The 13514-nt window shown below is 47.4% G+C and overlaps 1 protein-coding gene across 2 annotated transcripts in view; it reads right to left on the reverse strand.

The window, feature by feature from the left end:
• Positions 1-1895: 1895 nt before the first annotated feature.
• Positions 1896-13514, reverse strand: part of c8h6orf136 (chromosome 8 C6orf136 homolog) — a 33943-nt gene continuing 22324 nt past the window's right edge. For both annotated transcript variants that reach the window (XM_078217484.1, XM_078217485.1), the window contains exons 5-7: positions 12741-12941; positions 9272-9341; positions 1896-8365 (exon numbers count right to left, since the gene is read on the reverse strand). In XM_078217484.1, the coding sequence (XP_078073610.1) occupies positions 8222-8365; positions 9272-9341; positions 12741-12941 (415 nt within the window). In that variant the 3' untranslated portion in view covers positions 1896-8221. The remainder of the gene's footprint in view (positions 8366-9271; positions 9342-12740; positions 12942-13514) is intronic.

The following is a 13514-nucleotide window of genomic DNA, read 5'->3' on the forward strand; positions in this document are numbered from 1 at the left end:
GCTCCTGTGTCCCAAGATGTGGAGGTTAGAGAATCATAGAATCCCTACAGTGCAGGAGGCCGCCATTTGGCCCGAGTCTGCACTGACCACAATCCCACCCAGGCCCTATTCCCATAACCCCATATATTTACTCTGTTAATCCCAACACTAAGGGAGAATTTAGCATGGCCAATTAACCTAACCCAAACATCTTTGAGCTGTGGGAGGAAACTGGAGCACCCGGAGGAAACCCACGCAGACACAGGGAGAATGTGCAAACTCCACACAGTGACCTGCAGCTGGAATTGAATCTGGTCCCTGGCAATGTGAGGCAGCAGTGCTAACCACTATGCCCCCATGCCGGCTAGGTTAGATGGGTTAGCCATGGTAAATGTGTGGGGTTACAGGGATAGGGTGAGGTCGGTGGGTGGGAGGGCCTGGATAAGATGCTCGGTCAGAGAGTCGGTGGAGACTCGATAGGCCGAATGGCCTCCTTATGATTATAAAGGTGTATCTATAGAGTGACTGGTTAACGTGACAACAGAACGTGCTGGATAAACTCAGCAGCTCTGGAGCAGCACCTGGGGAGAGAAACAGGGAGGTAAAGTTTTGGATCTAAATGATCCTTTGACAGAAGGTTCCAGCTTCCGCAGTGCTTTGTTTTCATTTAACAAAAAATAAGGCAAGTTCATTATCAAAGCAAAGTTGGTTTAATGTTCGAGGACAGTCTGAGGTTTCGGGTAGACTATTTAGGATGGAGATGGGAGTGACATTTCTTCATTACCGCAGGAAGTAGTTGATGCCAAAACATTGAATACATTCAAGAGGCGGCTGGATATAGCACTTGGGGTGAATTGGATCAAAGGTTATGGGGAGAAAGCAGGATTAGGCTGTTGAGTTGGACATTCAGCCATGATCGTGATGAATGGCGGAGCAGGCTCGAAGGGCCAAATGGCCTCCTCCTGTTCCTATCTTCTATGTTTCTATGAATCAACACCTCCTCAGAACAGAGTCGCTGAAAGGTACGTTCAATGCAAGCAATCAGATATTTCCCTTGACGACCACTGAACTGGTCTCAAGATTTCGTGCATTTGTGGGTTTTGTCCCCCGCAAACATTAAATTTTTAGGCTCGGATCAATGCAAGTCTCGGTGCCAAAACTCCACGAAGCAAACTTACCACAACCGGACATGTCAACAAGTAACCTCACCAGCTGAACTCTTCCCTCCACATTCTGTTTACAAGTGGGATTAAATGTAACAATTTTATTCACTTGACAATCTGCAGTCATGACAGGCCTGAAATGTTAGCTGTTTCTCTCTCTCACTCCACAGAAGCTGCCTGCCCTGCTGAGTATTTCCAACAGTTCACTTTTTACTTTAGACTGGAACTGAAATCATCATTTGTTTAGATTGTTTAAAACAGGAGGCAGCCAGTACCTCTTCTGCATGTGCCTGGCCACTTTAGGTTGGTTAATTTTTCTGCCACTTTTGATTTCACTCATTTCTACCCTGACAGCTGAACAGCGTTGGCTATCTCTGAAGGGCGAGTTTACACACCTGGGCCGGGCCTCTCCCCCGTTCATCGCCACCGCTGCTGCCAGCGAAAATGGAGAAGTTGGCGCTCAGTCCAATCTCCACTCACAGCAGCGGGACTGGAGAACCCCAGCTGCGATCAAGTTCAGAGAATTCCGGCCCGTGGTCTATTTGATCCTGATGTGGAGATGCCGGCATTCGACTGGGGTGGGCACAGTAAGAAGTCTCACAACACCAGGTTAACGTCCAATTATTTGGTATCACGAGCTTTCGAGTATAGTCACTCACCTGATGAAAGAGCAGCGCTCTGAAAACTTGTGATACCAAATAAACCTGTTGGACTTTAACCTGATGTTGTGTGACTTCTTACTATTTAATCCTCGCAACTGGCGGCTCCTCCGTCTCAACGTTTAACAGAGCTATTAAAAATTAGGAATGACACCCCTTTCTTTCTCTCCCACCTCCAAAATGGAACTGCAGCCCATCAGCACCTTCACCAGCCTCGCCTGCCACAGCCTCGCCTGCCTCTCCTGCGCCCTTTGAGGCCAGAGCGAGTTGGACAAATAAATGCTAGCCGTTCCGACAAAGCACACCCTGAACAGGAGAAAGATTGCGCTGGTCCCTCGGGTGCAACAGCATTGTAAAGTTACCAATTGTCAAGGTTTCCCTCCATTGGATGCTTCCCCCTGTGGACGTGCTGCTCTGAGGACACACACACACGGGAGAATTCTAGAGGTATGCACTAGGCAGTGGTCAGCCTGGGCTGGAGAGAAACAGTGTAACAAATATGGCGACTACCCACGGGAGAAAACTAGCACAGGACATTCTGCTGTACAAGATCACGGAAACACCAGCACCTCTCTCTCTCAATCCTCTGAAGTCATGCTATACCCAGACAGTCATCATAGCTCCTGCAAAGTAAAAAGTGCCAGGCAATGACCGTCTTCAATGATAAAATCTAACCATTGCCCCATAACTTTCAATAGCATTATCATTGCTGGATCCCCCACTAACACCACCCTGGGGGGTACCATTGACTAGAAATGGAACTGACTCACCATATAAATACTGTGGCTACTAGAGATCAGAGGCTGGGAATCTTGCAGCGAGTAACTCGCCTCCTGACTCCCCAAAGCCTGTCCACCATCTACAAGGTGCAGATCAGGAGTGTGATGGAATATTCTCTACTTGACTGGATGGGTGCAGCTCCAACAACACAAGAAGTTTGACACCATTTGGAACAAAGCAGCCCCATTTGATTGCTACCCTTTCTACAAACATTCACCCCCTCCACCACCAATGATCTGTGGCAGCAGTGTGTACCATCTACAAGGTGCACTGTAGCAAGGTTCCTCAGGCAGCACCTTCCAAACCCATGAACGCTACTATCTAGAAGGACCAGGGCAGTAGATACTTGGGAACACCACCACCTGAAAGTTCCCCTCCAAGTCATTCACCTTCTTGACTTGGAAATATATCGGCCTTCCTTCACTGTTACTGGGTCAAAGTCCTGGATTTCCCACCCTAACAGCACTGAGGGAGCGCCTCCGGGATTGCAACAGTTCAAGGCGGCAGTTCACCACACCCCTCTTCTCAAAGGCAACTAGGGATGGGCAACAAATGCTGGTCTAGCCAGTGACGCCCATATCTCGTAAAGTAATTTTAAAAAACCACTGGAGTATCTTACCCACCATCCTTAGCACATCTCAGCCCATGCATCAACATGCTGTTAGGGAGAAAGACACAGAGATCGGCCTCATGGCGAGTCAAATGAAAGCTAATAAAAATTGCTGAAGAGATGAAGAGGCCAATAACGCAGCCGAGGAAATACAGAAGGAGCTGATGAGGTATGCAAGTGGGCACATTCCAGTAAAGATATCCAACTAATGCAGACAAGTGAAACATCTTAGCTATTAGAAGAGAACTTAACGAATAGCACCAGCAAATTCTTAAATTCAAAACATGGCTGTTTTCCGGACAACTCGGATCAAATTTGTTCAATTGAATTAGTTAGTTGTTTTATCAAACACCCGGCTACACATGCACAAGCCTTCTGCTGGAGTTTGAATGGCTGGATTTCCACGGACTGCGCTGGCTGCCGACCTTGAAGACTGCTGCCCACAATGGTCTCGTGATTGCCCGAGCTTGAATTCCCTGCGCTGAATCTGGAACCAAGCCCCAAGTAACCAGCCAATCAAACTGAAGTATTCGCACAGACTGCAAACCTGCCAGTAAAATGCGCCGATGTTTTCACTTTTAAACTTTTATTTTCTAGAAAGAGGTACCGAAAGTGGAATTGACGGAATATTGTCTAAACTGAAAGGTCACAATGGAGAAGTTTGACATTCAACAAATATAACATTTGTTTTTTGGGTAGTGAAGCTGATCAGTAGTGAAGTAATTGTGGAAAGAGACCAGTTACACCTTATTTCATTTTGGAATTTTTTTAATAGCAAGTATAAAAACAAAGTTTCCTTCTCCTGGATTCTTAATTTGGGTGGGACATCAACAATGCACCTGATTTTGTTGGGGGGGGGGGGGGCGGGGGGAGTGGTTGTAGAATCAATGCAACTTTTGGATTTCTGTATGCAGAAAGTGTAGAAATTGCTGTTTGATTCACAGGAGTACTGATGATAAAGACCGACAGTTGCACCATAATTACTAATGCTAAATCTGGGCTAGTCGCTCAATGTTAGCAGGATTCCTTTGCCATTAGGCTTCATTGATCTACACAGTGAAAACAGTCCTAATGACTACCGGGACTTGTTCAGGCACCCCATTTAAATCCTGGAGGTCAAGGAGATGGTGGGTAGGGGAAGCAAGATTTCCACCATGATTCTCTGGAATACACGGGGACTGTGGATCTGAGGAATGTGTACACTGCAAAATGCTCTACAGTTGGAACTCTTACCGTGCAGGAGGCCATTCGGCCCATCATGTCTGCAGCAGCTCTCCAAATGAGCATTACATCTTAATGCCATTTCCCTGTCTTTTCCCCGTGACCCCTGCACATTGTTTCTATTCAAGTAATTATCTAATGCCCTCTTGAATGCCTTGATTGAAGCTGTTTCTGCCACACTTCCAGGCAGTGCGTTCCAGACCTCAACCGCTTGCTGTAGAAAAGTATTTTCCTCGCATTACATTTGTCGTGTACTGACCCCCAGCCCATGGACACAATCAGAAGGGTACTCACTCAGCAAGAAAGGAGCAGTGACACTGCCTGCTGGATTAATGCTTTTATTTGTGTCCAGGTAACATCCAAAGCTACTTCACATTTATAATTTCCCTCGAACACGGGCGAGGGATCGGAGCGTAGGGGGTCGACCAAGTCTGGTTGCAACCTTTGGTCGAGTGCCAGGCCATGCAAGTAGAATTCTCTTTTTAAAAAGAACAACCATAGAAATTTACAACTGAAAATATTCAGTTAATAGCAGCAAAATAACAGGTGCAAACTGAAATATTTCATGGCCTTATAGTTCCAATTCAGATAATATCGACTGAGACAAACTGACTGCACTTGATAATCAAGTACCTATTCGGACAGTTAGGGCACAGATCAATTTGGCATCATGCTTCCCTTTAGTATCACACGCGACCACAGGTACAGAATTGCAACAAGTCCGACACGTTCAAGAAAGGGGGCCATTTCATCCTAGAGAAACTCATCCGCATTCCACCCAAACGTACTTTCCTGACAACCAATTATGATTAATAAAAAACAATTCTTGCTTAGGGATGCGGTACCGAATTGTACTTCTTCTGTGTCAACCTAAGTCACAGCTCCCTCCCCCTGCCCACCTCCCTGACATAATAGCTGTTGGGGATGAAAGGGATCAAAGGATATGGGGGAGGAAAGGCAGGATCAGGTTGTTGAATTGGATGATCGGCTGTGATTATAATGAATGGGTGGAGCAGGTTCAAAGGGCCACATGTCCCAACTTCCAGCGCAGGAATGGACATTCACACAAAGACCAGGCACCTTTCCCTCAAAAAGATAACCATTCTAGCCTTAACACCAAATGGACTTGCCAAGTATAGTTTGGAGTACAGCAGAGTATGATTGAGGTCAATATATAAATAGGTTCTCTCAAGTAATTTAGACAATGCTCTCCCTCCAATCCGTTCTTTCACTTATTCAGGTCTGAACAAAGGAGAAAAAACACACAAAAAGGAATAAACTGTTAACAATTTATCCATCACTGTCCAGTAGGCAAGCATTCCTGCTCTGTGCTGTTGGGTGATCTTATCCGGGTTAGTAATATGAAGTACACTTGGCCTCGCTGTTTCTGCGTAGTAATCAACCAAAACACCCACTCCCATTCGCAAACCGGTCTCCAGCAGAGATGGCCATCAGATAAAGGCAGTGTCAAATGAGTAATGTGTTAGGTAGGCTTAGATATGATGTTCTCCCTTCACTGCAGCCCTGCCTCTCCCCACCCTGCACTGCCATCACCACCACCACAGCCTGCTTCCCCCTGGGCGAGAGGCTGAAAGCCACACAGCCAGCAAAGGCAATACAATACCTTCAGGAGGCAAAACCGTGCACTCTCCTCTCCGATAAGGCCATCTGTTAGCATCAGATAATGCACTAGGACCTCAAGAACATTATTCTGAATAGTTGGCAAGCTCCTTTGGAGAGATGAAAGTTTCCTTCCTTTGTCAAATTGATAGGAGAAGTTTTAAAAAGTAGAAGGGGGTAAATATCTTGCTCGTTCCTTTCAATTGGGGGGGGGGGGGGGGTGGAATTTTCAGCTCAAATCTTTTCTGCACCAAGACATTAATGACATTGGACCCAGCATTTTTCTTATGGATCCGACAGCAGTGGGCTTTTTAATCTCTCCTTGGCAAGGAACCGGGGTCTGGGGTGCAGGACGGTCGAATGGTTCTAACTCAATGAGCAAGGCTGCGATATTATTGTGTACAATGGAAGCCTCTTCCTGCTGGCTTCCATTGTACACAGCAGCCTGAAGCACCATACAAGACAATAACCATCGCATTTTCTCCATCTTTTCTCTCCATTCCCTGCTTGAATTTCCTCTGTCAGTAATATTAAACAGGGAAGGTTGAAAAGCACAAAGTGTACACGTGCGCACACGCACACACATGCACACATCACCTCCTTTAGAAAACTGTTCAATAAATCTCCGACAACAATCGCCAAGCAAGAAGGATCAAATGGAACTAAAGTAGTGTGTCTGGAAAACAGAAGACAAATCTGCTTCTACTGCCTCAGTACGACTGGAGGTACTTCACTATTGACTAAGCCATTGGAAGTGCAATCACTCCGATAAAGGGGAAAACGTGGCAGCCAATTTGCACACAGCAAGATCCCACCAACAACCACCATAGCATTTCCAGGTAATCCATTTTAGTAACTTTGGACGAGGGCAGGATTTTGCGGCCTCGCTTGTCCCAAAACCGTAAAGTCCCGCCCGTGGTTAATGGACCTTTCCATGGTCCGCCCCTCGCCTGCTCCGATTCCCATGGTGTGCGGGACGGTAAAATTCCAGCCATTGTCTCAGGACATCAGGAACAACGCCCCCCTCTTCCTCACCATATGTTGGGTGTGGAGGAGCGTTTTGCACACTAGGGGATTCCACAAAAGGAACAGCCATGATATAAATGACCAATATCCTTCTTTCAGCTAGCGGGGGTAATGTTGACTAACAGATTTGGATGCCTTTCTTGTTCTTATGTTAAGACATCACAAAGTTGCCTTGTGCTTTGGGCCATGTGAAGAGAAAATGCTAGAAATACTCAGCAGGTCCAGCAGCATCTATGGGGGAAATAAAAAGACAAAATTTAATGTTTCAGACCTGCGACATTCTTTTCCCCCATTGAAAGGAACGAGCGAGATACTCCGGCCCTCCACCCACATTTTTTAAATGCCCCTTGTCACTTTAACAACAGAGGGAAACTTCCAGCCCTCAAAGCTTCCAACAGAAAGCAGACGGGAAAATCACAGGTACGGCCAACTCTACCGACCAACCTCAGCCCAGCTGATCAGACGGCCACAGGAACAGGCAAGTGCTGCCCCTTCCTGCTGAAAGGTCACCAACCTGAATCATCTCTTGCTCTCTCTCTCTCTCCACGGACACTGCCTGACCTGCTGAGCACTCCCAACAGGTTTCCACTATCCACGAGGAGGGTGGGGAGTGTATGTGTGTGTGTGTGTGTCTACGTGTGTGTGAGAGAGATACCAGCCGAACTTGGGGACATGTTAGGGCACGTTTTTCTGCTCCCCATCTTAGGGACACAGGCACTGCAAAGCGAGGGAGGAGCAATCTGCCCCTTCAACATGATCACTTGGACAACAAGGAGGACACCCCAACAACAGAAAAAAACAAAAACTGCTTGAAGCCTTGCCCTACCAGACTTTGCAATTATTTGGACGGGAATTAAAATAAAAGACACAAAGTAACGTGGTAGCACTGGGTACTATTTTACACGGTCCTCACGCGACAGTACGCACTCTCCTCGTAGCCTGACGCTGCATGGATTTACATTCTCTCCGCCATGTTATGTACAGTACAAAAGCGGTTCAGGAGGTGTGGGTAGGGTTTTCGACTGCGTTAAAACATGCAACAACAGAAGCAGCCTGGGTGTGTGGATGGTGCAGCTTTTGCCAGTGGGGCGAGCTCTGCCATGTGTGTGTGTGCTTCTGACAGCGTAACTTCTCCCTCTAACCTCCCCCCCAACTTCGTACTCTCAGCAGTGCTTCTCCCCCACTTTGCCAGCAGACTGAGCAAACAGCAGGTTCAATGCCGGGCGATGTTCCTCCATGCCGAGGGCGACCAGAGCTCCGGCCAACAGCGTCTTCACCTTGGTGAACGGGGGCTGGGTTGGCATCATCTGTGGGCAAGAGAAGGGGGTGGGAAGGGAAATCGAAAAAAGGTCACCACTGGGATCACAGCTTGTTGGAAGTACTCACCAATTAATTCATTTGTCAAAAATTTCAAACACCTCCCTCAGAAAGTTAGTGGCATGGAGAAGGCCAGCATTTATTGCCCATTCCCAATTGCCCTCGGACTGAGTGGCTTGCTTGGTCATTTCAGAGGGTGGAGGAGTCTGGAGTCACATGTAGGCCAGACCAGGTAAGGACGGCAGATTTCCTTCCCTAAAGAAAGGGCATGAGTGAACCAGATGGGTTTTTAATGGCAATCGACAATGGTTTCATGGCCACCACTAGACTAATGACTGAGGTGAATAACCGGTCAATTGTTATGGGAATCTTACCCACAAGACCGGGAAGGTCCTCTTGCTGAACTCGGTCTTTTCATTTCCACCCAAGACGGGATTTAACATCTCCACTGGCACTGTTGCAATCGGGCATCAGCCTGCGACAGGCTCAAGGCCTCAAGTGCCAGTGTTTATTCTCACACAACTCTGCTCCCATCCCTCTTCATCTGACACACTCTACCTGTACCTTTCATCCTTTCACCCTCATGCGCCACATTCCCCCGAAATGCATCTGTGTGATTCGCTTCAACTACCCGTGCTAACCGGTTCCACATGCTTCTTAGGTAAATAATGTTCCTCCTGAATTCCTGGACGTATCAGTGGACTAAAGCCCCGCACACCCACGCAACTGATCAGAAATGAAGTTGCATAGCTCGATGTGAATACAGATCTCCATAACCACCCTTTGCTCAAGTTATCTAGATTCTCGAAAGCTGAGATGCACAGAAATTCCAGGTCTCGGATTCCTTTGCAAGGAACTCCGACAACCCTCAAGACAAAGAAAACTCTCAGACTCACCTTATCGACCTTGTGCCGGTGAATAAGGCCATCGGGTCCCAGATAAAACGTGGAATATGCATCATAAGTTCTGCAGGATTGGGAGCAAAGAAAAATCATTATGCATCATAATCTAGAATTTTGATAACAATACTAATTGCTCAGATTTAATATTGGTTTGAACTAACATTTCATATCCATAGAGCCTTAGCACAGAAAGAGGCCCTTTGGCCCATTGTGCCTGCACCAGCCACCAAGCACCTATCTATTCTAGTCCCATTTTTCAGCGCATGCTCCATAGTTTTGTGTGCTACGGTGTTTCAAGTGCTCAACTAAATGCTTAAATGTTGTGAGGGTTCCCGCCCTTCCAGGCAGCGAGTTCCAGATTCCCACCACCCTCTGGGTGAAAACATTTTTCCTCAAATCCCCTCGAAATCTCTTGCCCCCTTACCTTAAATCTATGGCCCCTGGTCATTGACCCTTCAACTATGGGGAAAAGTTTCTTCCTATTTACCCTTTGTCCCTCATCATTCTGTACACCTCAATCAGGTCCCCTCTCAGCCTTCTCTGTTCTAAGAACACTCCAGCCTTACCAGCCTCTCTTCAGAGCTGAAACGCTCCAGCCCAGGCAATATCCTAGTGAATCTCCTCTGCACCCTTTCCAGTGCAATCACATCCTTCCTATAGTTGGTGACCAGAACGGCACACAATGCTCTAGCTGTGGCCTAACCAGCGTTTTATACAGCTCCTCACTGCTCTCATATTCTATGCCTTGGCTAATAAAGGTAAGTATCCCGTATGCCTTTTTAACCATCTTATCTACCTGTCCTGCTGCCTTCAGGGATCTGTGGACATGCACCCCAAGGTCCCTCTGATCCTGTGTCCTACCTTTCCTTGTTAGTCCTCTCAAAATGCATCACTTCAGACCTTTCAGGGTTAAATTCCATTTGCCATTGTTCTGCCCATCTGACCAGCCTGTCTATATCGCCCTGTAATACAAGGCTGCTCGCTATGTTACACACCACCAATTTTTGTATCATCTGTGAACTCACTGATCTTATCCACCCCGATCCTGTCTACAAAGAACAAACAAAGAACAATACAGCACAGGAACAGGCCCTTCGGCCCTCCAAGCCTGCGCCGCTCATGTGCCCACTAGACCATTCTTTTGTATCCCTCTATTCCCAGTCTGTTCATGTGGCTATCTAGATAAGTCTTAAACGATCCCAGTGTGTCCGCCTCAATCACCTTGCTTGGCAGTGCATTCCAGGCCCCCACCGCCCTCTGTGTAAAATATGTTCCCCTGACATCTGTGTTGAACCTTGCCCCCCTCTTGAACCCGTGACCCCTTGTGTTCCTCACCTCCAACCTGGGAAAAAGCTTCCCACTGTTCACCCTATCTAAGCCCTTCATAATTTTATACACCTCCATTAGGTCGCCCCCTCATCCTCCGTCTTTCCAGGGAGAACAACCCCAGTTTACCCAATCTCCCCTCATAGCCAAGACCCTCCATACCAGGCAACATCCTGGTAAACCTTCTCTGTACTCTCTCTAAAGCCTCCACGTCCTTCTGGTAATGTGACGACCAGAACTGGACACTATTCCAAATGTGGCCTAACCATCGTTCTATACAGCTGCAACATCATATGCCAACTTTTATATTCTATGCCCCGTCCAATAAAGCATGCCATATGCCTTCTTCACCACCCTCTCCACCTATGCTGCCACCTTTAAGGATCTGTGGACTTGTACACCCAGGTCCCTAGATAATTTATGTACATTACAAATTAAAGGGATCCAGCACCAATCCCTCCAGTACAGGTATGCAGTCACAAAAACAACCTTCGGCCTACACCCTCTGTCTCCTGCCACCAAGCCAATTTTGGATCCAATTTGCCAAATTGCCCCATAACCCATGGGCCCTTGCCTCCCAAAAGTCTTACTGAAATCCATTTCAGGATTTTACTGTGCCCACCTTTTAAATAGTTAAGTTTGAATTCCAATCTGCTGAGTGAGGCAATTAAACAGTTAAAACAACCCAAGAATAACTCGCAGCCCAGTGCTCTTCCTGATAAGCTGATGACCTTAAAAGGATGCTGAAGTTTAAACAACTATGTGTTCCATGAAGGCATCTTGCCTTGCTTTTCATTCTGTAATCCTGGGGATGTGGGGGTCGCTGGCTGGGCCAGCATTTATTGACCACCCCTAATTGACCCTTGAACAGTCTCTCGCTCAAACATTTCAGAGGAGCAGTGAAGAGTCAACCACATTGCTGTGGAACTGGAGTCACATGTAGGCCAGACCAGGTAAGGACGGCAGATTTCCTTCCCTGAAGGACATTAGCGAACCAGATGGGTTTTTCTGACAATCAGTTTCATGGTCATCAGCAGACTTTAACAAAATTCAAATTTCACCACCTACGATGGTGGGATTCGAACCCAAGTCCCCAGCGCATTACCTTGGGTCTCTGGGTTACTAGCCCAATGACAAATACGCATCTGCCACTGGGTGACCTTTAACAGTTCAAAAAAAGAATTCTGGATGCCGAACCAAAACTCAAATCACAAAAAAAGATCCAGCTCAGAAACAGGTCACTGGATCCAATGTGTCAATGCTCGACATGAGCTTCCTCTCACCCCACGCCATCTAAATCTATCAACAAGCCCTTCTCCCTCTTTGCTCCCTTGTCGAGCTTCCTCATATGCATCTATGTTGATCATCTCAACTACTTGTGATAGCGAATCCCACAAGCACACCACGATCTGGATTAAAAAAGGAGTTTATCCTGGATACCCTATTGGGTTCATCAGTGACCTCTCATATTTACAGACCCTAGTTTTGGACTCCCTCACAAAGCAACAGATTTGATACTTAGAATCATAGAATCCCTACAGTGCAGAAAGAAGCCATTCGGCCCATCGAGCCTGCACCGACAACAATCCCACCCAGGCCCTGTCCCCATAACCCCACGTATTTACCCCGCTAATCCCCCTGACACTCAGGGGCAATTTAGCATGGCCAATCCACCTAACCCGCGCATCTTTGGAATGTGGGAGGAAACTGGAGCACCCGGAGGAAACCCACGCAGACATAGGGAGAACTTGCAAACTCCACACAGACAGTGACCCAAGGCCGGAATTGAACCCGGGTCCCTGACAGGTAGCAGTGCTCACCATCATGCCGCCCCAACTTCTACCCAACCAGTAAAGACTACTGACAGGCCACCACTGCTCAGTCTCTGCTTGCCAGCTGGTCTGCACTTTAGTCCCAATCCAGCATATAGATCCCTGGCGTCAGTTCTTAAACCAGCACCAAATGTTTGGGTGACAAGTTTAAACATTCTTTGCGCCACTGCTCCCGCCCCCGCGCCACCCACCCTTCTCCTCCTCCCGAATGCTGGAGCCAAGGGACGTGCTTTGGGAAACTGGGTCTCTTTCCCCTGCCCCTCCCACCCTGTGACCTCCGAGACAAAAGCACTCAGTATTCTCACCTATAGAGTTCCGTCTTATCCTTCTTGTAAAATTTCAGCATTAGCACATGGAGTGGGAGGCCTGTAACCCGCCAGCGCACCTGGATCGTCCAGTCTTCGGGATGCTGCGTCATTTTCATAACCTCCATGTGAACGTCGGCACAGTAATTCCACGCAATAAAGCGCAGCAACGTCACGACTGCCTGGTAGGTGGTACGGCCCCTGGGGAGGCAAAAGACAAAGCACAGTCAACATAAGCACTGAAAAGAGCAGGGAGCAAATCATACGGCCCCTCGAGCCCGTTCAATAAGATCATGGTTAATCTTTACCCTCAACTCTACTTTCGCACCTATGTCCATAACCCTTCATTCCCTCGGTGCCCAGTATACACTGTCTTAAATATACTCAACTGACCATCAACTGGCCTCTGGGCTACAGGATGCCCAAGACACTCAAACTGAAGAAACTTCTCATCTCCATCATAAATGGCCCTCTTCTTACCCTGCAACTCTCTGATCCTTAATCCTCGACTCTCCCACACCAGGAAAGGTAGAGTAAAAAGTGGGGGGCAATCCAGACATCCTCCTTACGCGAAAAGGAATCAATGCCAAACTCGGTTCCGATCAGCCAATGGACACAGTTAAATTTCATGGATCACTGGCAATTACGAAGGAGAGCTTTTTGACATCAAGAATACAGTCAGTAATCCACAAGTGCCCTGCGGTTCCAGATAAAGCAGTGGCCGATGATGGGGAAATTACAGATTTCTCTAAAACTGAAGGACTGAGGTAGCGT

This window comes from Mustelus asterias, chromosome 8 (genome assembly GCF_964213995.1).
Source record: "Mustelus asterias chromosome 8, sMusAst1.hap1.1, whole genome shotgun sequence".
NCBI lineage: Eukaryota > Metazoa > Chordata > Chondrichthyes > Carcharhiniformes > Triakidae > Mustelus > Mustelus asterias.